At 35.7% G+C, this 25519-nt stretch overlaps 1 protein-coding gene and 1 long non-coding RNA gene across 2 annotated transcripts; one reads left to right on the top strand and one right to left on the bottom strand.

Annotated features, from left to right (window-relative positions):
- The first annotated feature begins 8110 nt into the window (after positions 1-8110).
- Positions 8111-12553, top strand: LOC113119631 (E3 ubiquitin-protein ligase TRIM39-like). Its single transcript, XM_026289232.1, has 8 exons — positions 8111-8460; positions 9327-9402; positions 9794-10329; positions 10430-10519; positions 10627-10851; positions 10947-11085; positions 11569-11595; positions 11716-12553. The coding sequence occupies exons 2-8, from the start codon at positions 9336-9338 to the stop codon at positions 12261-12263; spliced, it is 1632 nt and encodes a 543-aa protein (XP_026145017.1). The 5' UTR covers positions 8111-8460; positions 9327-9335; the 3' UTR covers positions 12264-12553.
- Positions 12554-21654: 9101 nt separating this feature from the next.
- On the bottom strand, positions 21655-24244 carry LOC113119676 (uncharacterized). The gene is made up of 3 exons (XR_003294483.1): positions 24178-24244; positions 23306-23338; positions 21655-21754 (listed from the first exon to the last, which is right to left on the bottom strand). It is a non-coding gene; the product is annotated as an uncharacterized LOC113119676 (long non-coding RNA).
- Positions 24245-25519: the final 1275 nt, after the last annotated feature.

Genomic DNA, 25519 nt, shown 5'->3' on the forward strand with positions numbered 1-25519 from the left:
AAAACTATTTTTCTTTTTTATTTTACTATTTTTACTTTTATTTGCATTTAAAATAAAAAGTAAATGCTTGAAAAATTACTTCACTTTATTTTTTCCAGCATCTTTGCGTATCTGAACCCTTTCCAGCCGTGACTGTATGATTTTGAGATACATCCTTTCACATTGAGGACATTTGAGGGACTCAAACACAACTATTTAAAAAGATTCAAACATTCACTGATGCTCCAGAAGGAAACAAGATGCATTAAGAGCTGGGGGTGAAAACTTTTGGAATTTGAAGATCAAGGTAAATTGTACTTAATTTGTGTACCGGGAAACATACAAGTATCTTCTGTTGCTTAAGAAGGGCAGAACTAAATGGAAAACAATTATATTTCAACAAAATAAGAAAAATTTGGCCATCTTCATTGTGTTCAAAAGTTTTCACCCCCCAGCTCTTAATGCATCTTGTTTCTTTCTGGAGCATCAGTGAATGTTTGAATCTTTTTAAATAGTTTTGTTTGAGTCCCTCAAATGTCCTCAGTCTGAAAAGATGCATCTCAAAATCATAAAGTCACTGCTGGAAAGGGTTCAAATATGCAAACATACTGGAAAACTGAAGAATCTGCAGGACCTTAAAGATTTTTCTGAAGAACGTTGCTCAGTTTAACTGTTCAGAACAAACAAGGGACTCATGCACAACCATCACAAAACAGAAAGACAGTCGAGGATCATCAGGTAACAGAAGACAGTATATATAACTTTTGAGTGGGGTTATTTTAATAATTTCAGCAATTCTTTTGTCTTGTGGACTAAATGTTAATATCTTTTATGTACAATATCTTACTCAGGACAGTACTAAATAAAAAATAACATGCATTTAGTATGATCTCTCTTATTTTTTGAAAATTACTAATATTTTCACAGATTCTGCAAGGGGTGCCCAAACTTTCGATCCCCACTGTAAATGCATAAAAACTATCATATTGTATTATTTGTCTGATGATGTTCAATTATCAATCAATCCATCCATAACCAAGATAATTACTAGACGATTTTCATTATCATTATTATTACTATCATCATTATCATAGATTTTGGCCTTTATCATAGACTTTGGCCTTTTCAGAACTTGTACTATTATGATCATTATTATTATCAATATCATTATTATTATTATCATTACTATTACTATCATCATTATCATAGATTTTGGAATTTTATCATAGACCTTTCAGTGTCCCACATTATCACTAAAGAAAAATGAAATGTTGGGTTTAATTAAAAATATTATGTCAACAGGTTCCACACAATTTGTTTAACTAATCTCAACAAACAATAATTTAGTTCATTTAACAAAAGATGTTAAAGTAAACTAAATTAACAAACCTTAGTAGAATCAACAAACAACAATTCAGTTCATTGTACATGAAAGTTATAATTGATGATGACAAAGAAAAATTAATGATTCCACTTCAGAAACACTGCTCCCTTCAATAAGGATTTAATAAGACTATAACACCGAATCAGCAAATAAGAGTGCAGACTATCAATACAATTACACATCATTTCTTTATTAAGCTTCATCAAACAGACCACAAACACACGTTTGAAATGCAATGTTACATTTCCAACAATTTATTTGTGTGATTTCTTCTAAATTACATTAGAACAAGTTCATTAACTCAACTGTGATCTGTTATTACTCAGGTACCTATCTAATGGTGCTACACTTCTGCAAGAGGGTGACAGAACAACAATTACCCATAATACACTGCAAAATCCTCAGCCAATGAGATTCAAGTCTGTATTGGTTTTATTAATCTGTTACTTTTATGCAACAGTTATGTTGGCTGAACAAATAATTTTTAAGTAAAGCTGACAATACACACTTTTTTGTTGAATGAACTAGACTAAATTAAGTTCACATTGTTAAAGTAAATTGGCAAAAGTGAAAGTAAATTTTTTTGAGTGTAGGAAGCACCAGATTGTTTTTAGACAACTTGCACTAAGAGCACTAATATGTCTATAATTTCTTTTATGAATGTATTATCTGCATTTTCTCTTTTTATTTTGTTAGGAGACGTCCTGGGGTTTTTAAAATGGTATTGTGTTTGAATTTAATGTTTTGGCTACAAATCGCAGATATTGCAGACTGCTCAGCCCTGCCTCTCCACCGTGTACTTCGTCCATGTCAGCTGGGGGCGCCAAAATTTCCCGCCTGCCTGTTTATATACCCCAGTTGAATATGCATAAGGCACGATTAGCATAATGATATGTCACCGATTACAGAGCTCTGTAATGCAATTGTTACTAGTAAGAATTGCAATTGTAGAGCTCTGTAATTCAATTTGAACTAGTAATATTGCAATTACAGAGCTCTCTAATTCTAATTGTTACTAGTAAGAACTGAATTATGGAGCTCTGTAACTTAATTCTTACTAGTAACAATTCAATTAGAGAGCTCTGTAATTTAATTATAGAGCTCTATAATCAAATTGTTACTAGTAACAATTGAATTAGAGAGCTCTATAATTAAATTATTACTAGTAAGAATTGCAATTAGAGAGCTCTGCAATTGAATTCTTACTAGTAATAATTTGATTATAGAGCTCTATAAATGAATTACAGAGCTCTCTAATTGAATTGTTACTAGTAACAATTATGATTAGAGAGCTCTGTAATTCAATTGTTACTAGTAACAATTACGATTAGAGAGCTCTCTAATTCAATTGTTACTAGTAACAATTCAATTAGAGAGCTCTGTAATTCAATTATAGAGCTCTGCAATTACACATATCTTTAATGTGTATTTTTACTAGTAATAAATCAATTGAAGAGCTCTGTAATTCAATTGTTACTAGTAAGAATTCAATTAGAGAGCTCTATAATGGTAATTGTTACTAGTAATAATTCAATTAGAGAGCTCTATAATTGTAATTGTTACTAGTAAGAATTCAATTAGAGAGCTCTATAATTGTAATTGTTACTAGTAAGAATTCAATTAGAGAGCTCTATAATCATAATTGTTACTAGTAACAATTGAATTACAGAGCTCTATAATTGTAATTGTTACTAGTAACAATTCAATTAGAGAGCTCTATAATCCGAATTGTTACTAGTAACAATTGAATTGCAGAGCTCTATAATTAAAAATGAATGGAAGTCAATGGAGACATATGACTAGTAATAAATGAATTGTAGAGCTCTCTAATTGGAATTGTTACTAGTAACAATTGAATTAGAGAGCTCTATAATCATAATTGTTACTAGTAAAAATTCAATTAGAGAGCTCTATAATTGTAATTGTTACTAGTAAGAATTCAATTAGAGAGCTCTATAATTGTAATTGTTACTAGTAAGAATTCAATTAGAGAGCTCTATAATCATAATTGTTACTAGTAACAATTGAATTATAGAGCTCTATAATTGTAATTGTTACTAGTAGAAATTAAATTATAGAGCTCTTTAATTGAATTGTTACTAGTAAAAATATAATTACGACGAGTAACGCTGGAACGTTTTTTTTGCTGAAACGGCCTCCCATATACGTCACTTGCCACCCATCATCCAATAGGAAAAATCAACTGCAGTAGACACCGTTCAACCTGAAGAGGGCAGCACTCAGACGTTTTTACACCATTGTAGAATTAAAACACTTTATACTCAAATGTCAAAAAAGTTACTCGAATCAATGAACAGAACTAATAAAGCCCCATTCTTATAGATCATTAACTAAAAAAGTTGGTTTAGGGTTTAGTTACTCTTTAAGAAAAACCTAAAAAGGTAACGTTTTCATTTGCTTTTATTTCACTTCTTCGATCAGCGGATCCCGATCCACTCTCCATCCCCATAACGGAGGAAAAAGCTTCAGCTCTGTCAGTTTTAACACTAAATAACAAGAAAACGTTAAAAACTCTGTTGTAAAATAACAGGATGTGCTTTCTGCCATATCGGTCTACTTCTTTCTGAAACATCAGAAATGAACCAGGCTCATGCTTCAAACGAACCATATGATATACTTTTAGCATAAGCGATTTAAATAGAAAAAAATATATATAAGGCAAGGCAAGGCAGGTTTATTTATATAGCACATTTCGTACACAATGGTAATTCAAAGTGCTTTACATAAAAGAAAGTAAAATAATAATGAAGAGAATATTATTTTACTATGAAGAGAATAATAATTATGTTTAGGCCTATGTAATTCATATGAAACCAAAGAGAGGCGGTTCCGTCTGAACTCATTATCTGTATGTCAACCACAGAATTCATGAATTCAGTTTATAATTCCAAAGTAGGCTATAGCCTATAATTAAATAATTTTTTTATAGATTAATTATGGTGAAAATTTAAGTAAACATTTATTATAAACAATTATTATAGTATTACATTAAAATTATTATTACAAATATGGGGTTGGGTTTTTACTCATGAAACTGTGTACGGAATAAAATGCGTAAGCTAAAAATTAGTAATATAATATTTTATTTGTTGATCACAGCCTAAAGAAAAAATTAAATGGAGTTGTATTGGTTATGAATAAAGTAATTTCTGTTTTGTCAATAAAATGCAGCAGCCGTGAAAAAGAACATTATTTTATTTATAATATTATTATTATTTTATCTTGTAAGCGCCAATAGCAAAGAATCGTCAGGATTAATAAGCTCTGCTGTCTGCAGTGAAGCAGCCCGTGCATGAGAGAATGATTGATTCTGGAGCAGTCGATATCAACAGATTCAGCACCATATTGTTCTGGGCCGGGTTTCCCGATAACGATGTATCTTAGCTCTTAAGAGCGTTTTCTACGTGCAAACTTACGAAGGCTCGCAGCAATTCCACGAGCGTTTCCCAAAAATGCACTTAACATGAACGCGCGAGAACGCGCTCTACGTGCTACTTACGAGTCGCTGTCCATTCGCGAAGTGCTGAAATTTAACCTTATATGGAATCGTATTCTGAACGTTTAACCTAATAATTGTCATTTGTTTTGGATTACCAATCAAGACAATCAAGTCTATATAAAGCACCTACATACAGGCGGAGACACTGACAAAATGGCTGAACAAAAAAAAAAACAAGAAAAGATACCTTTCAAAAGGATGAAATTAATGTCCTCTTAGAGGAGATAGAGAAAAACAAAGATGTGATTTTTACCAGATTTAAAGGACACCATACTAATAAAGAAAAACAAAACATCTGGGAGGACATTGCTACCAAACTAACTGCACCCAGGGGTGTTCAAAGGTCAGGGAAGGAGGTCCGCAAGAAGTGGCAGGATTTTGCAAGCCTGGCAAAAAGGAAGAGGGCACTGCAGAGGACTGCAATTAAAAAAACAGGTGGTGGGACCAATGAGTCCCCCCTTCTTACAGCCGAGGAAGAAAAGGCATTGTCAATACTTGGCACAAGTGCTTCAGATGGAATTAGTGGTGGTATTGACATCCATGGAGGAGTAGAGATAACTCAACCTGAGCCTGAGCCTAAACCTGAGTCAGGTCCTTCATGCTCAGAGGAACCATCAGTTTCATCTGCCATCTCTGAGCACCTACCATCTCCTAGTCCTCCAAAAAACCCTCCCAGGCCACAGCCTCCATCTTCAGTGGTCTAGACTGCAGTCACAACAACTCAGCAGTTTGAGAATGTCTGTAGCTGTAGTCAGGACCTAGTGCAGCTGGAGAGAGAGAAACTAGATGTCTTGAAAGACATTAGGCAATGCCTTCAAGAAGCCAATGAGAGAGACAACAACTTCCAACAGCAGCTCATTGAGCTCAAGAAGGCCAAACTGGCCTTAGAAGAGAGGAGGCTTGCACTAGAGGAGATGAGTTTTGCAAGGCCTTCAATTTCTGTGCCAATTATCTTGCCAGAAGACACAGGTAATGTGATTTATTGTTTCAGTAATTTGTGCAATGTGAAATGTTTTCTATATGTAGTTATGACTCATCTCACTGTACAATGTATTTTGCAGGTTGTGGGGAACTGAATAACCCAAATTAATAAAACTATGCAATGTTTTTTATTAATAAAGCTATATGCAGTGTTTTTGATGTCCATGTGTTTGTTGAACCATGCACACGAGGCCTAAGACCATATGAAATAATATAATAATTGTTATGAGTTCTTCCAAATGTTTCTGAAGTAAATGGCTAATGGTTGATGATTATTTTCAGACATAAGCATTTAAGTTTCAATATTATTAATATAAAGTCTATATATTTGGCGTGACAGATAACACAAATATATATACAGTACTTCATCTAGCCAATACATTTCTACAGGTATAGACAAAAAAATCTACAACATTTTTTACCAGTACTGTTCTATGTATACATTTTTATAATAAGCACAACTTTTCATCATTATGAACAGAGGATAGATTAAAGGAATATAATATGCAATCTATACAGTTTCTAAGCATGCCACACCTTCACTTTCTTCAAGGTAGGGCCTAATGCCATTACTGAAGTTGATGATAGGCAGTGGGATATGTGAACATTATCACAGCCTGATGACCTTCACATGGTTTCTTCAATTAAGCTAGGATTAGTATAGAGTTTACACCTCACTAGACTTGCAGAGGAAATCATGGCTGCACTACAGCGTGTTCTTCAATTGAGGGTCAGAGAAAGACAAAGACAGAGACGACCACGAAGTAGACTGGTGACTTTAAATGCCTTCATCAGACAGCATCAAACCCCCTTGGATATCCTTGATGACATGGCTATAATAAGGCGATACCGTCTGCCAAGAGGACAAATAGACCAATTGCTAAATAGCATTGGACCTCAGCTGATGCGTGCCACCAGGAGAAATTTTGCCTTGTCCCCTGAAATCCAACTCCTATCAGCCTTGAGATTTTATGCAACAGGCAGTTTTCTCCAGGTACTTGGTGATGGGCTTGGACTAAGTAAGGCATCAGTTTCAAGAGCTGTTCAAGCGGTCACCAATGCATTACTTCCACTTGCTGTGGAACACATTCAATTTCCAGCATCAAGACAGGACATCACAGAAATACAACAGTATTTTTTAACACATCATCACATCCCACAGGTCATTGGAGTGATCAATGGTACCTTGATCCCTATCCTTACACCATCTGTGGATGGCCATGTATATATATGCCGCAAAGGCTATGCAGCTATCAACTGCCAGGTGATCTGTGACCATAAGGGTTTGATTACAGACATTGTGGCAAGGTGGCCCGGAAGCACACACGACTCCTTCATGTTCACCAATTCATCTGTTGGTCAGGAGGCACAAAACTTACAGGGACAGTGGAGGCTGCTTGGGGACAGTGGTTACCCACTGAGGCCATATCTCTTCACGCCTGTGGCTAATCCTATGAATAACAGGGAGACAAATTTCAACGAGGCACACCGTGTTGCACGTAGTATTGTGGAACGCACAATAGGGAGGTGGAAGATGCGCTTTCGGCAATTCACCAGTCCAGCGGTGGTCTTTTGTTTGCTCCACAAAAGTGCTGTGCAGTAATAATAGTAACAGCTATGCTGCACAACATTGCAGTGCAGATGAGAGTGCCCTTACTTAATAGGGAGGAAGATGAAGAGGTGGAGGAGGAGGATGTGGAGGACGAAGATGGCATGGGACCACATGGCCAACCAAGAAATGCCCAATACATGGCTGGTTTTCGTGCACGTCAGCAAGTCATTGACAGATTTTTTTTTCATTCCTATTTTGCCCAGTCTTTGAAGCAAATTTCCCACATTACTTCTTTTATGATTTTTTTTGTTCATTCATTTAATTTAGATGTGTTTTTTTAATCTTGTTTTCCCCTTTTTATTTATTTCATTTATAAATTCATGTAAACAAAAAACGAGTACAATAAAGTGTACAATAAATTACAATCAAAATATTATTATATTACTCGCGTTGCAGTTTTTTAAATCTAGATAAAAGTGTAATCTGCCGGTTGTCCTGCAGGTGTCCTCATAAATCTGTCTTCTTACGATGCCCTTTGGGGATGTACGATTACTCCAGAGCACTCGTAGATCTACGAAGATTTTCAAGTGCTACTTAAGCTACGATGCTTTTGGGAAACAGACCGTAATATTAAGATCAATCGTACGATCGTTTTTACGATCAACTTAGCCTTACGATGCTTTTGGGAAACGCAGCCCTGGCCTGGATGGGCCTGGGTCCGCCCACAGCTCGGCGCCTGTTCGGAACTATAAAATTTGGTTTCGTTTCTGTTTCTGGCTCTGTTCCTGTCAAAATTTAGTTTTTTTTTGGTTTTGGATGTTTCATTTTTAATGTTGTGAAAGCTTTAAGTGCAGTTAATTATTTGTACGTGTATACAGACGACGGCTGTGTTGAAGCTCTTTTATTTGCCGTCAAATAAAGTACAGTAAGAGCTCTGACGTCACTGGAGTTCAAAGAACGTGAAACTAAGCAACGATCAACCAAAACAACAGAATATTTATTGAGCTGTTGAAAGATCCGTGTGATCACATCTTATACTCACAGGTAAGTGATACAAAATATAAGAGAGATCGTCCTGAAGAGATTTTTAATGGAAGTGGTCTGGTTTAGCTAGTTTCAAACTGGAATAAGTTCACGTCAAACACTCCAGTAGTTGTTTACTGCATTGAAATGGTGCCAGAATTGTATTTAAAGTTTGTCATTTGAGTAGTATAACAGCAAAGATTGGTTTTATTGTCTCTGCATGTGACGTTAAGATTGATTAAGATTTAAAGAAACAATGAGCTGCAGAAAGAATAACACAAGCCTGCTACACTACAGTTTAAATTCATGTTTATAATAAACAACATGAAAATGACTCTTGACCATATAATACATCTAATATGTGGAGAGAGATATATTTGTTGTAAAATATATTACTTTTACTTTGTACTTTCTTTAATGTGAACAGAAGGTCATAGTTCAGATTTATGAGTTAATACTGTGTTAATGGTTTGCCTTGCTATTAATGTTTACATGAGATTTGAGCAATTGAATGTAAAAACTTAACTTGAATGTCACTTTCTTTCAGAGAGTAATAAGAGTGAATAGTTGTTAACAAGAATGAAAGGACTGTATCTTCTCTGAAAATATCTAATGTAAAATAATAATCATATTAAGAATAAGTTCACTTCAATTCAAGTTTATTTGTATAGCACTTTCCACAATACAAATCATTGCAAAGCACCTTTACAAAAATTATATTTTCTACAATACATTAAAAAGTAAACCAAACTCTGACCTGTGAGATATAAGATCTCATTTAAACCACAGTGATTACGTATACATTCAAATATACAGCAAATGGGTGTTTTTTATCAGTTCATTGAGCATTATTTTATATTCTGAAATACAATGTTTGTTTTTTAAAGGGAAAAGCAATGGCAGAATCTTCACCATCAAATGAACCAAGAAAAACCAGGAGAAAGAGTATAACTGAACCTCCATGTATGTCAATAACCCAGAAAATAATGACTTACTCTTCTTATACAGTAATATTGTAAATACAGTTCAGGAATGTACAGTTCTAGTGCTTTGTATTAATGATAAACGTAAAGTTTAATTTGCAATGACCAGATGAACTCTTGCATTTTTAAATTTGTTCAAAGTTTGTATCTAGACGGTCTTTTACATTCAACCAACTTCAGTTTGTGCATTATGGGATTCTTTATAAACTCTTGTTGATTATTTTCCTTCTCTCTGTCTCCATTTAAAATATAAATCATCATTAATACAAATGCCTTTCAAACAAAAATACTTTAAGATGATTAGAAACTTAAAGTGTGTCCAAATTAATAGTCATGTGATTTATCTCTATATATCTTCTCTTTTTTTCCAGTCATGTCATCCTCCAGTGGTTCACTGTCTAAGGAGCTTCAGTGCTCTTTATGTCTGGAAGTCTTCACTGATCCAGTCACGACTTCATGTGGACACAACTTCTGCAAGATCTGTCTGAATAAACACTGGGACAACAGCCAGACCTGCAGCTGTCCATACTGTAAAGAAACATTCAAGCAAAGACCTGATCTCAAGATTAATACCACACTCAGAGAGCTCATAGATCACTATAAAAAGAAACCTCCTGAGAAAACAACTGAAGTTCTGTGTGATATCTGTGAGGAAAGAAAGCTGAAAGCGCTGAAGTCGTGTCTGGTGTGTCAGAGCTCTTACTGTGAAACTCACCTGGAGCCTCATTTGAGAGTGACACGTTTAAAGAAACACAAACTGATGGATCCTGTGAGTAATCTGGAGGACTATATATGTCAGAAACACGAGAGACCTCTGGAGCTGTTCTGTAGAGATGATCAGACCATCGTCTGTCTGTCCTGTACTGATGGAGATCACAAGAACCACAACACTGTGTCTTTAGAAGAGGTAAAGACTATTCATAATAAAAAAGTTCACTTATGAATTTTAAATGGTCATTATTTACTCACACTCATGTCATTATATCAATTAAATGTTCTGTTTATAGACCGAGTTGATGATCCAAGACACACAGCAGATGATCCAGGACAGAATCAAGAAGATTCAAGACATCAAACACTCAGCAGAAGTCAGACATGTGAGTGCTTGTTAGTGGTTGCTTCGATATAATTCATGTCAGTAATATGAACTGTGCAGCATGCAGACAACAGAACTAATAATTTGTTGCCTGTCCTGGTTGAGCAGAGAAGCACACAGAAGGATAAAACAGCTTGTATCGAGCTCTTCACTGATCTCCTCCGCTCCATTGAGAGACGCCAGACTGAACAGCTGGAGATGATGGAGGAGAAGCAGAAAGCAGCAGAGAAACAGGAGCTAGAGCTGATTGAAGAGCTGGAGCAGGAGATTACTGAGCTAAAGACGAGAAACATTAAACTGCAGCAGCTTTCACAGACTGAAGATGTCATACAGGTAAGTGAACATCTCTCTGATCAGTGATAATGCAGTATATGACACTGTCTATAACACTCCTCGTGCTGAAGGATTTCTCCTCTCTCCTGCTGTAGATTTACTCACCTCTGAACAGCCTCAGTAACACCAGGAACTGGCCTGAGATCAGTGTGAAGACTCCTGAGAATCTGGAGACTCTGACCAGAGCTCTGACTCAACTGAAGGACACTATAGATGAGAAACTTGATCAAACAAGTACATCTATACATACAGCACATTGATCAGATAAAAACACGATGTACACATACAGTGTACTGTACACAATTATTGGTATCACTTTAGAATAATGGTCCATTAGTTAATGTTACTACATGAACAAACAATGAACAATACATTTATTACTGTATTTATTCATCTTTGTTAAGGTCAGTTAATGACACAAATACAGTTATTAATTGTTAGTTCATGCTAAATCACAGTGCATTAACTAATGTTAACAAGCACAACTTTAGATTTGAATAATGCATTAGTAAATGTTGAAATGAACTTCAACTAAGATTAATAAATGCTGTATTGTTCTTGTTTAGATCATGTTAACTAAAGTAGTTAACTAACATGAGCTAATGTACCCTTATTCTAAAGTGTTACCCAATTATTTTAGTTTAGTTTTAATGCTTGTCTTTAATTCCACACATATATATCTCAAAGATTTGCTGATGTTTTATTGTGTCTCTACAGAGCTGAAGTGGATGCAGCAGTATGCAGGTACAGTGTGCTAGATTAATTACTGCATCACAATCTGATTAAATCTGGATTCAATATTACAAATATCATCATCACAAAACATCTACATTAAGCTGTGATTCTTCTTCTCTGTTTTCTCAGTGGATGTGACTCTGGATCCTGATACAGCTCATCCATTTCTCATTCTGTTTGATGATGGAAAACAAGTGACAGATGGAGGCATTGATCAGAAACTCCCAGACAAACCAGAGAGATTTGATACATATCTAATTGTCTTGGGAAAGGAGGGATTCTCCTCGGGGAGATTTTATTTTGAGGTGCAGGTGAAGGGAAAGATTAAATGGGATTTAGGAGTTGCCAGAGAATCCATTAACAGGAAGGGACATATCTCACTGAAACCCAGAGATGGATACTGGACTGTGGAGCTGAGGAATGGAGATGAATATTATGCCTTTGATGATCCTCATCTCCCTCTGTCTCTGAGAGTGAAGCCGCAGCGGGTCGGTGTGTTTGTGGATTATGAGGAGGGTCTGGTCTCCTTTTATGATGCAGAGTCCAGATCTCATATCTACTCTTTCACTGCTCAGACTTTCACTGGGAAACTCTATCCATATTTTAGCCCAGGCTTTAATTATGGAGGAAAAAACTCAGAGCCACTGATCATCACAGCTGTCATGAAGCAACATTAATTTATACATGAAATAGGATCACAGTGATTTTTATAATCAAAATAATGTTTTTTTATTATTATTTCAAATCTGATAATGTATGTGGTGCTACTCAAGTGATCAAAGTTTTTTTCATCACATATTTTACAGTCAAAATGTAATGCTTGTAATGTTTAATACATTCTTTTCCCCCCAACACTTATAACTTTTCTACACCATTTTCACATCTTCTCCTGACAAAGTGAAACTGCCTGTAAAATGTTTTCATCAAAACGCACCAAACTATTAAAGCCTTTAAACTGTTGTATCAAGGTTGTTTCAGTCATTTCTGCTACAAAATGTTCTGTTACTGACACACACACACCCAGCCAGCCCCATACACAACAACCTGAGATACAATGTGTATTCTGACACCTTTCCATCAGAATCATCATTAACCTCTTGCAGTGATGGAGTACTCGAGTCCTGGACTCGGACTCGAGTCACTATTCTTTGGACTCGAGTCCGACTCGAGACTCAATTCTCTGGACTCGTGACTCGACTTGGACTCGTGGGCTGATGACTCGTACTTGGACTCGGACTCGAGGATATATAAAATTGGACTTAAGCATTCATCACGTTGTTTTTGACTAAAAATGTTATAAAAAATGTTTTGTGCCCAAGACCGGCAGCGATCTATTCTTTTCCCTCACAGACACTGCTACCGCTCGCTCTCTTTGCTTGACAACACACTCACTGACGTCACTCACTTTACTTTCACTTTACTTTTTTTCCAAAGCGCTCAGGCGCTTGCGGGAAAGGATGAAGCTGATTGGTTAGTTCTTGTCACATGACCCGCGGTGCACTTGCTGCATTCTGAAAAGTTGAGATGTTTTTAACTCGTTGCGGTGCGGACGCGCCTGGATGCTGCCGTTATGAGCGCGCATACGCTTCCATTATGAGCGCGCATACCGCGCGCCTACAGTTCATTGGAAATAATGAACTTGAGCATGCAAAAGACGCGATATTTGAACGGCCCTTATCGTTACACGTCGCTTTCTGACCAGGCGCCTGCTGTCACACACACACACACACATTCACTTGAACACATACAAACGCACTCACGCTAAATCACTCGGTCACTCACACACAAACGCTCTCTTGCTCTCGCTCTCGCTCTCGCTCTCTCTCTCTCTCTCTCACTCTCTCTCACACACACACACACTCACACTCTGTCTCTCTCTCACGCACACTCACACACTCATTGTAATATGCACGTGGCTTTTTTTTTTCGCCGAGTGTATTTCTGTAATACAGTGTTAAAGGAAAATGTCCTAATCATTTACTCCTCCCAATGCCATCCAGGATATCCATGGCGTTTTTTCTTAAATTACGTATTTTAAGGAAAACATTTCAGGATGTTTTCTTCATATAATGGACTTCAATGCCTACCAACTCAGTTGGTTGCTATTGTTTCCTCAAAAAAAAAAAAAAAAAAAAAATACAATATGGGACTCGAGACTCGACTCAGACTCGAACTCTGGTAATGGTGACTCGACTTGGACTCGACTCGGACTCTTCTTTGGTGACTCGGACTTGGACTCGGACTCGAACACTGAGACTCGAGACTCGACTTGGACTCGACAGTTGGTGACTCGACTACAACACTGACTTCTTGAGTAACTTGAGATACAGGAGCTTGTCTGTTGGATCCAGGCACGTGCACACATAGACATCAAAGGGGGCTTGAGCACCTGCCCTTTTTATTCCTGGAGAGAAAGTGCCCTTTTTTCTGGGGTGCTTTTTTTTCTTTTTTTTTTTTGAAAAAATAATAGATATTCCTGTTTGCGCACGGCCTCCCTGTCAAACAAATATATTTATTGAAGAATAGTATATCTAAATATCAGGTCAGGAGTTCTGAAGCGCTCATTGACCCCCAAACACCCCCCCCCCCCCCTTCACCCTTGCGCGCAGCGACACACATCAGATACACAGACACACACCTGCAGGCAGCAGCAGCCCCTCCCAGCAGTGCTTTTCTTGGCTTGTGCTGAGGTGAGTGGAGCTGGTGATGAACAAAAGATTCAAATACCAGTGTCTCGAATAACGCTCGTATTTACTGCTGATTAGCCAAAGGCAAATATAACTTAGTTAACCTGTGTTTTGCTAGCATGCATGCCTCATGAGCTACTAGACTAGAGCTGTGTAAGGGATAATCGCTATACATTATCCTCCTGCTTATTACATGGCTACCTACCAAATAAATAAATAATTTGACACAAAATATTAAAAGGGAGTTTATTGATTTAAACCCGATTGTATTGCTTCCGCTAAAGAAAATAGTACGCTCCGTCTCTACGGTTAGAATCCTGTGAGTCCATAGCAACGCTCTGTTTTTCATGGCAACGGTCTGTTATACTCCGCACAGCGGTCTGTTATCAAGAAATAACAGACCGCATTCTACATTGGAGATCAACCAAGCCATGTAATAAAACAAGTTAATAAAATAAGAACGTCCCCAGTTAGTTAATGACTTACATCAAGAGTCTTTCCCCCTGAAATTTAGAAATCTAAATTGGTGAATCTAGAAGAAATCTACAGATGCAAACAGATGGAGGATAGACTCTAAAAAATTTAGTAAATCTGAGTAACTGCATCTGTACATTAATAAATAAAACTGAGTAGAAATAAGTTAACATTAAACATTAAAAATAACATTTATAAATTAATAATTTATAATTTATAAATTAACTTTTTATTTATGAACTTTTTTTTTAATTTCCTCTAAACCTTTATAAAATAGTATTCCATAGAACCACAAATACATACATGACATTGGCTTTTATTTAATTTTATTAAATTTTTACTCAATTATTTTAGTAAGTTTAATTCAAATAATCAAGTACGATTTGCAGAGATTTTATTAAGTTAATTAAGTTAAATATTTACTAAGCCACAGAATATTTTTTGAGTGTAGTAGGTTTAAAACAAACTCCATCTAAATGTGGATTTTGAAGGTTTTATTTGATGATGGTGATGATACAGTCCTCCCTCAAATGTGAAACTAAGTCCTTGTCAGTCATCAGTTATTGTGTATGTGTACATGCATAGCAATAATAATATTAATGTAGTTGATTAAAACATTAAGGCAATTCAGTATTCTGATGCTTAGTTGTGTGAAGCTAAACAGTTATTTTGTTTGTGAAACAAAAAGTATTTAAACAATTAATTTTAATCATGCTTGCAGTGCAGGGCCAGGCAGGCAGCATAATGCCAAAAAAAAAGAAAGTATACAGAAGCCTATGCAACGAAGAAAGGCTTTCTGATCTCCTCCTCCTGGCTATTGAGAAAGACATTCCTGTAAACCACAGTGAAGTAATAAACATTTACAGGGACATGGCCCCCAGAAGGTTGCCGCTGTAAGGGAGGAAGGATAGACAACCAGGGAATGGAAGTAACAGATTTTATTTTGAAGTAGAAGACCCTTTTTTGTAAGAATTTTATTAAGTTGCTGTATTTTTTTATTTTTTTCAATCATTTTTGCAGTGATTTTTTCAGTAAAGTTAACAAAATAGTAGCAACAACCCTCTTCAGTTTAGAGTGAATATTTGTGTTGATTTAAAAGTGTTATGTGTTCTGATAACACCAAAATAATTAAAATGATGTAGTGCCTTGTGCAAAAAATTTATTAGTAAAAATTATTAGTAAAACACACCCCTCTGCTTGATGCAGTTATTTTGGTTATTCTAAATATATACTTGAAACTAGTAGCATAGAAAATGTTTTCAAACATGCACATTGTGGGATGGTTTCCTTTGCTGCTCTATAAACCTAGTTAATACTAAGGAGACCATGGTTTCTGTGTGAACTGATTATTTTGTAGACATCTTTTGAAAATTAGAGTTTGAGGAAGATAAAATTAATTAACTTTATTAATTTTTTTTTTTTTAAAAGGAAGTCAGTGTTGCGTTAATATATATACTTTTTTGTTTTAAAAAAAGAAAAAAATATGTAATTATGAGAAGTGCCCTTTATTTCACTTGAGCCCCTGCCCCTCAAAATGTCTGTGCACGTCCCTGGTTGGATCGATCCTCACAGGCCAGAGCCTTCCCTCTCCAAGTGCTATTAGCCGCATTTCCACTGTCGGGCCAGTGCGAGCCAGGGCTTAAAGCGGGCCGGGCGGGGCTCATAGCCCCGGGCCAGTAGCACCGAGGCCAGAGTAGCGGAGGGTTTCCACAGTGGAGCTTGAAGCACCGCTGCACGTCACTAAAACACGCCCTTTACACGCCTCTCAGAACAGTGGTGGACAGTAACGGAGTAGCTTTACTTCGTTACTGTACTTAAGTACATTTTTCAAGTATCTGTACTTTACTTGAGTAATTTTATTTTGAGTAACTTTTACTTTTACTTCACTACATTCCAAAGCATAAAATCGTACTTTTTACTTCACTACATTTCATAAAACATATCGTTAGCCTACTCCCTATATATCACGTGCTCCGACACGCAGAAGCGGTGTCTGATTCATCATGAACAAACTTTTTTTTTCAAAATAAACTTTTAAATCGGATCGCAAATCGCACCAAACGATTTGTTTACGAATTAGAATGATCCGATTGCAGCTGTTCTGGAGTCGACCACTCACTGATTCAAATGAACCGTTTATTGCGAGTCTACAGAAGTAAGAACCGGGAGATCTTGTGAGCGCGCGTGCGTCAGATGTTGCTGAAAGTAAGTTATTAATGTCGAAATATTGGATTAATTATTGTAACTGAAAATCATATTTATGTCAAAATTTTCAGTTGTTTGGGAACTAAATCCGTTGTAAAGAGTGATCTATTTAAGCCCACTGAAATGCTCGAGTGCAGACACATCAATTTTAGGTAAAAAAAAACAAAACAAAAAACTTTAAATAACACAGATTAAATACAATAACTCATGCACGTTCAAATTCCCCGCTGCCATAATGTTAACAGTTTTATTAAAATGTCCTATGTGACGTCTGTTTTTATATTGTTTATCAACAGTAACGTTATACATATGTATATTGTTTGGATTAACTAGACGAGTAGACAGACATGAATGTTTATTCATAACCGTACTGAAAATAAGTAAATATTGTTAGCTGATGCTAACTGTCTAGCTAACAAGCTTGTTGGTGCTAAGTTGAGGTAATTTTTATAAATAATGTCCATATATTTTTATTCAACCACCTATATTTATTTATTTATTTATTTATTTATTTATATATATATATAGATTACATCTGGGTAGAAAAGAAAGGATGTGATGTTCAGAACATGGTAACTACAGCAATTATTAAAGTCGGAAGAGATGCACCCCGTTTGGCCAGGGTAGTTTTTAAACCATAGACAAGGTTTGAGAAGGAAAAAATCATTATGAAAATATAATTATATTTTCCTTAATGTTCTTCCTAACTTCAGGCCTTATTATCATGTCATATATAAAGTTACAGTACAGACTAAAAGTTTGGACACACCTTCTCATTCAAAGAGTTTTCTTTATTTTTATGACTAAGAAAATTGTAGTACTTTTTTACTTAAGTACATAAAAAATTGAGTACTTTTGTAATTTCACTTGAGTAAGATTGAAAAAGGAGTACTTTTACTTTTACTGGAGTAATATTTTACTATACGTATCTGTACTTTTACTCAAGTACTTGATTTGTGTACTTCGTCCACCACTGTCTCAGAACAACGTCATGCAACCTCATTATTTCACCATCAAAGAGAAGTTATCAGAAAACTAAGAAATAAGTCACTGGAACATGCGCGATCACAAAACCAACATGATAAAAGCGGCCGTTTGTTTGCATGCTTTGTTATATATTAAAATTCAAAAACAAAGATGTTTTAACTATAGAATACATGATACATTGATCATATTGATTTAATTTATCAAGACTCAAAATTAATCACACATAAATACACTTTCTATTTTATTTATTTATTTTTAACGCTTATGAAAATAGCCTGCTTATTCAGTCGAGTCTGTTTCTGTTTATTTGTAGTCACAGTAGCCTATACGTCACATTATAAGAATGAATGATAATATCTTTATTTTTTTATAAAGGCTCCCGAACAAAAACATTATTATATTTTTATGATAGGCTACGTGGAGCTAAACTCTCGAGACGAGGCTTGTGACAGATAATATAAGTTAGCCTACTAAATAATTACACGATTGTGATAGAGAATAAGAAGCTGACGTCTGATTTCTTCAAGCGGTTATATTTACCATGTTTAATGTTAATGCCCAGCGTGCATAGTCTTTTACATCGCTTATAAACATTTTTGCCTTGTATGGTGATTATAATCCACATTGGATCAAGTTATTTCAAACACTTGCTGCTGACTGAAAGTGAGTTTTGAGCTTGACGTATTTTAAAAAAAGTGTTTAATGCTGGTGTTAAAGCTGTTATCTTTCTGTTATGATCCACAGCGCAGACTCTCTATTTTTATAAAAGCTCACGAACAAAAATCATTATTGTATTTTGATGATACGCAACGTGGAGCTAAACTCTTGAAACCAGACGACAGATAAAATGTTAACTTACTTAATAAATACACAGTTGTTATAGAGAATAAGAAGCTGATGTCTGAATTCTCCAAGTGGTTGCATTTACCATGGTAATGTTAATGTTTAGCGTGCATAGTCTTTTACATCGCTTATAAATATTTCTGCCTTGTTTAGTGATAATAATCCACATTGGATCAAGTTATTTCAAACACTTGCTGCTGACTAAGAGTGAGTTTTGAGCTCAACTGATTTTAAAAAGTCTTTAATACCCGTGTTAAAGCTGTTATCTTTCTGAAATGATCCGCGCTGACGCTCTCCAGACACGGAGAAACTCCGCCTTTGTTCATAACTCCTCCTCTAGCCCCAGCTGGCCCGCTTTGGCCCAAGGATTTCGTCGGGCCGAAAAAACCTGGCCGTTGGCCCCGAGGAAGCCCCGACGAGGCACGATCAAGCCCCGGAAGTGACAGTGGAAACGCGACTGGCCCTGGCACGCACTAGCACGCCCGGTCCTAGCTCGATAGTGGAAACATGGCTTTAACACCAGCATTAAAGACGTTTTAAAATAAGTTGAGCTCAAAACTCACTCTTAGTTAGCAGCAAGTGTTTGAAATAACTTGATCCGATGTGGATTATAATCACTAAACAAGGCAGAAATATTTATAAGCGACGTAAAAGACTATGCACGCTAAACATTAACGTTACACAGTAGGTAAACATGTTAAATATGACCGCTTGGATAAATCAGACGTCAGCTTCTTATTCTCTATCACAATTGTGTAATTATTAAGTAACATTTTATCTGTCGTCTCGTTTCAAGAGTTTAGCTCCACGTTGCATATCATCAAAATATAATAATGATTTTTGTTCGGAGCTTTTATAAAAATAGCGAGTCTGCACTGCAGATCATTTCAGAAAGATAACAGCTTTAACACCAGCATTAAACACTTTTTTAAATAAGTCGAGCAAAAAACTCTCTTTCAGTCAGCAGCGAGTTTTTGAAATAACTTGATCCAGATATGCACGCTAGATATGCACGCTAAACTTGTTACCATAGTAACCATGGTAAAATATGACCGCTTGAAGAAATCAGACGGCAGCTTCTTATTCTCTCTCACAGTCGTGTATTTATTTAGTAAATTATATTATCTGTCACAAGCCTCTCACGTTGCCTATCATAAAAGAATATAGCCTAATAATGTTTTTTGTTCGGGAGCTTTTATAAAAATAGAGATATTATCATTCATTCTAAATATGACGGCTACTGTGGCTAATAAACAGAAAAAGACTCGACTGAATGAGCAGGCTATTTTCATAAGCGTTAAAAATAAATGAATAAAATAGAAATAAGTGTATTTATGTGTGATTAATTTTGAGTCCTGATAAATTAAATCAATTCTATAGTTAAAACATCGATGCTTTTGAATTTGAATATATAACAAAGCATGCAAACAAACGGCCATTTTTATCATGTTTGTTTTGTGATCGCGCATGTTCCAGTGACTTATTTCTTAGTTTTCTGATAACTTCTCTTTGATGGTGAAATGATGGGGTTGCATGACGTTGGTCTGAGAGGCGTGTAAAGGGCGTGTTTTAGTGACGTGCAGCGGTGCTTCAAGCTCCACGGTGGAAACCCTTCGCTATTCTGGCCTCGTGCTACTGGCCCGGGGCTATGAGCCCCGCCCGGCCCGCTTTAAGCCCTGCCTCGCACTGGCCCGACAGTGGAAATGCGGCTAATGAGCCGCCCATGACCCTGGGAACAACCAACAAGACCTGCGCAGTTTTGGAGATGTCTCTGACCCAGTCGTCTGGCCATCACAATTTGGCCCTTGTTAAACTTGCTCAAATCATTTATCATAATTCGGGCGATTATGGACCATAGGGGCTAGAGAGAGTAAAGGGGGCTTGTTTTAAGGTTTAAGCGGAGACCAGAGGCTTTACTGAAGGCTTCCATTATGTCAATAGCAAGAGGAACCTGGGAGCTGTCTTTTAAAAACAGAGTTGTATCATCTGCGAGCTGACTAATAATAACCGTTTTTCCAGCAATGGAAATGCCCTGCAAATTACTATTTTTAATATGCTCACATAAAAGTTGGGCTGTAAGTAAAAAAAGATAGGGAGAAATAGGGCATCCCTGTCGAATTCCTCGTCTGATTTCAACCTGGGTGAGGACCCATTTTTAAGCTTAATTGAGCCACTTGCATTGCTATACAAAGTTTGGATTGCATCACAAAAGAAATCCCAGCAAGCAATTTTGCGTCTAATAGACGTCTAATAGCCGTCTAAACACAGCCGAGACGTCTAGGCTAAATCGAGGCTAATTTTGGGCTGTCAGTGAAAATCTAATAGACGTCTAAACATACCCCAAGAATAGACAGCTATTAAATGACTACATATATACGTCTAATAGATGTCTAACCATAGCCCAAGAATAGACAATCAGACAGCTATTGAACGACTATATTTATACGTCCAATAGACGTCTAAACATAGCCCAAGAATAGACTAGTCATCAATTAGACCGCTAAACAACTACATACGTCTAATAGACAGGCAATATGGGTCTAGGCTAAAACAAGGCTGATTTTGGGCTGTCAGTGAAAATCTAATAGACGTCTAACCATAGCCCAAGAATAGACTAGTCATCCATTACACTTCATATACATGTAATAGACAACAAAAAGAGGCATAAGGATTCTTTTCACTCAAATATAACAGGTTCTCATAAATTAAAATCCATCCAAACTAATTGAATATAAAGGGATTTATTTTGAACAATTATATAGACAACAACAACTTGGACAACATTCAAACATAAAAATGAACAAATAAAACATTGGAAAAATATGTAAAACAATTAATTTTTAAGAATTAACTGTTTACTTTAGACCCATAACCCCCACCCCCTGCCCTCCCTGGTGCTTGTTTGAAATGATTAGAAATAGCATTTTTTATTTCACATTCCATAGCTGATGGAAAGCTGGTCATCACTGCGTCTGCCAAATGAGAAAAAGGAAAGAATTATTGCTAAAAAAAAACATTGTTGACAATCCTTTTTAACTAATTAGTCAATCACTTTTGCTAGGATGATTTAATAGATAGAGTTAACAGAATATAGATTGAGACTATATAATTTATATCAATATAGACAATAATTTATATCAATATTATAATTAATATCAATAATTGAACATTTTTGCTCGCTTAGTGGTGATGCAATACGGCGTGTAACGATACGCGTATTGAACAATTCTGTACAAGGCATATATATATATATATATATATATATATACATACACATATATAGGCTATATAGACACACACATATACATATATATCTGACATTTTCTTCTCGAATGTTCATTTTTATCAAGCTCATATATGCAAGTTCTGTAATTTCACTTAAATGGCAATGAAAATGACCTATTAATTTTCAGCGAGAGCATTAACTCGATCTCTCAAGCGACGCCATTCTCTTAGATATTTGGGATCCATAACTTCTGAATATGGAAATAAAATTAACATTATAATTGATTATGTAACACTGTTATCCCAAGACATGTCTGACTACTACCATAATGTGTTTTGAAACTGAAATACAGTATTTTTTTTAATTATCATTCTAATGAAGGTGAAAACAGATTTTATTTTCATTTCTACTTTAGTTCTTCCCTCAAGTTTAAAGGGATAGTTCACTTTGAAATTAAATTTTGTTATGTTTTAGCTTACCTTAAGGACGTCCAAGATGTAGGTGTCTTTGTTTCCGCAGTAGTTTCAATTTTTTAGGTCAAACTATTCTTGTCTGTCAGTCATATAATGCAGGTCTATGGTCACCACCTAAAAAGGCCATGCACAGAGAAGTCCAAATTAAACAATTCCCCATCGTAAGTACACATTGATGGACTAAGACACGAAACGAGCAGTCTGTGTGAGAAAATGAACAGTATTTATATAGTTTTTACCTCTTGTACACAGCCACGTCCAAGTGATATGAGGGCTCGCGTGCTTCCAGGTGTGTGATGCGTCCGCGTTCTGGCTTAATTTGCGCAAGCGCCGCACTTAGACTAAGCCAGCCCAGAATGCGCACACACCGAAGCACGCGCGCCCTCAGATCACTTCGACGTTGCTGTGTTATAAGAGGTAAAACGATATAAATACTGTTCGTTTTCTGACACAAACCGCTCGTTTCGTGTCTTAGGCTATCAGTGTGTATGGTGGGGAATTGTTTAATTTGGACTTCTCTGTGCATGCTCTTTCAGGTGGTGACCATATAGACCTGCATTATATGACTGACAGACAAGAACAGTTTGACCTAAAAATATAAAAATTGAAACTACTGCGGAAACAAAGACACCTACATCTTGGATGCCCATAAGGTAAGCTTAAACATATCAAAATTTAATTTCAAAGTGAACTATCATTATAAATCATTCTTTATCACTTACTCATATAACTCTGATAAACATAAAAAATACTTATAGGCGTAGTTCACTTAAAAAAAAAAAAATAAATAAATAAAAAACAACAACATGTAATCATTTACTCACTTTCACTTGGTTCCAAACCTGTATGGCTTTCTTCTGTTGAACACACACAAAAAAATATATTTTGATGAATGTTGGTAACAAGACATTTAATGGTAGTCACTGACAAGTGTTCTGTATATTCAATTGCTGTACTTTGTTGACTGATTGCAGGATAATTTCCAATAAACAGTGTCTTTAAATCAAATAAAGTGGATTACATCACTCCAGTTCTGAGGTTTTTACACTGGCTATCTGTCTGTCAAAAAATTAATATCCAAAAACTACAGTTGGTTATTAAATTAACATTTCAAGGCCAAAGTAAATTTCTAATCTTCTGATGCACTATGAACCATCCAGAGCAGACCTCTCAGGACATCTGGGACAGTAGCCAGCTACTTTTATATCTCCAAAGTCAAAACAAAACATGGAGAAGCAGCATTCAAATTTATATCTGAAACAAATTCACTGAAAACTGAATGTATGCTGCATATTTTAATTATTTACAAACTAGTTTAAAGACTTTATGTTTGCCACTACCTTTTATTAAATGGAGAGGATTTTTTTTTTTTTTTTTTTTCATGTTGCACTATGCTGCTGTTAAATTTTATGTAAAGTACTTACAGAATTTGCATTAAATCAACTCTAATTTAAATACAAATAAATACTGGTATCTTTATAATAATAAAAAAATAGTAATGATAAGTTTCATAGTTTCATGCTTACCACATTCATTGAATTTAGATACATTTGCAATAACACGTGCAAGGTAACGTTAACTTTTTGGAGAAAAGTAGTACTCTGCAATGTTAATGTTAAAATGTCACGGTTTCTACACATTATAACAGCTAACTAATTTAAACAATAAACATATCAAAAATAACACGCATACTTACAAGATCGAAGTAGAAATGTGAAGGTTTTCACTCAGACTGTTGCTCACCCGTTGCACTCCGACAGTTGCCTCGTGTAAAATAAAATGGCGGAAATGTTTATCGCGAGATTTGGCTTAAGTGATCTAGTCACGCAATGGCATTAGTTCCAGTAGACATGTCTCAGTAGTGTTTCAATTGTGCCATCTAGCGGTTGGGAAATGCAATTGCATTTGATTAGATATTTTTATCGTAGATTGTGTATGAATGTTTGACAGAAAATATATATTAAGCTGTGTAAGCGAAAACATTTCAAAGACTAATATTCTAGGTCGCTGGTCTATATCTGAGCCCAGATTGCAATAATTTCGCCAGGTGGGCTAAAGCAGACCGCATATAGCCCGTCCAATTCGGAGCTAAATCGTGATCTACCATGCCGTGAAATGACGTATTGAACCTTGATATCATACCAATGCGAACATGATTGAATATTAACCATTTCATGCACTGCCTGGCAAAAAAATACAATTAATCAGTTTTGACAAAAAGTGGGCTACAATAGCCGGGTCTGAATACGAGCTAAATCGTGGCTACGCACAGCCTACACATATAACATGTAAAATAAAGTAAACCAAACAACTTGTAATCACGTTAGACTCTGCGTACATGATGGAATATCATACATCTCACAAGTTATTTTGCAAAAAAAATACATTTATCCAGATTAAATGTTATTTGGGCTAAAAGTGGGTTACACATAGCCGGACTATATCTGGTCTATATTTAACCCAGACGTTGAAATGACGGCTATTGCTTGCTGGGATCCCAAAAGCCAAACTTCTGAAATGTCGAACTTAGGAGTATTATGTAGAGAGTTAAGGAAAATCAAAGAATTATCGTCAACATATTCTGAGGTATATAGCTTTTTATAAAATGAGGAACAAAAATCAGATATTACACGCTGATCATCACTTATAGAGTTGCCAATTTTTAATTCATTAATAGTATTCATTTTTGTGTGATACTTTTCCAGTTTGAAGAAGTATGCTGAATTTTGTTCCCCTTCTTCTAACCACCGTTTCCGAGACATTAAAAAAGCTCCTTCTGCATTATTTTTATATATATTATCCAGGCTCTCTTGTAAATTAAGAATTTTCTATTTTTTTTCCCTCTGTTAAGGTGTCTGGTGAAACTTGAGACATTACCGAGATATCTGTGATAACTCTCTGCTCTTCCAATTTTCTAATTTTATCAAGTTTGCTACCAAGCTTCCTAAAGTATTTTGATGATTCATATTTAAATAACTCCCAATTAAGACTAAAAGAATTTTCCACCACAGCTTTGTTGAAAAAATGTTTACTATTTT

The sequence above is a fragment of the Carassius auratus genome, chromosome 19 (assembly GCF_003368295.1).
Source record: "Carassius auratus strain Wakin chromosome 19, ASM336829v1, whole genome shotgun sequence".
NCBI classification, from domain to species: Eukaryota; Metazoa; Chordata; class Actinopteri; order Cypriniformes; family Cyprinidae; genus Carassius; species Carassius auratus.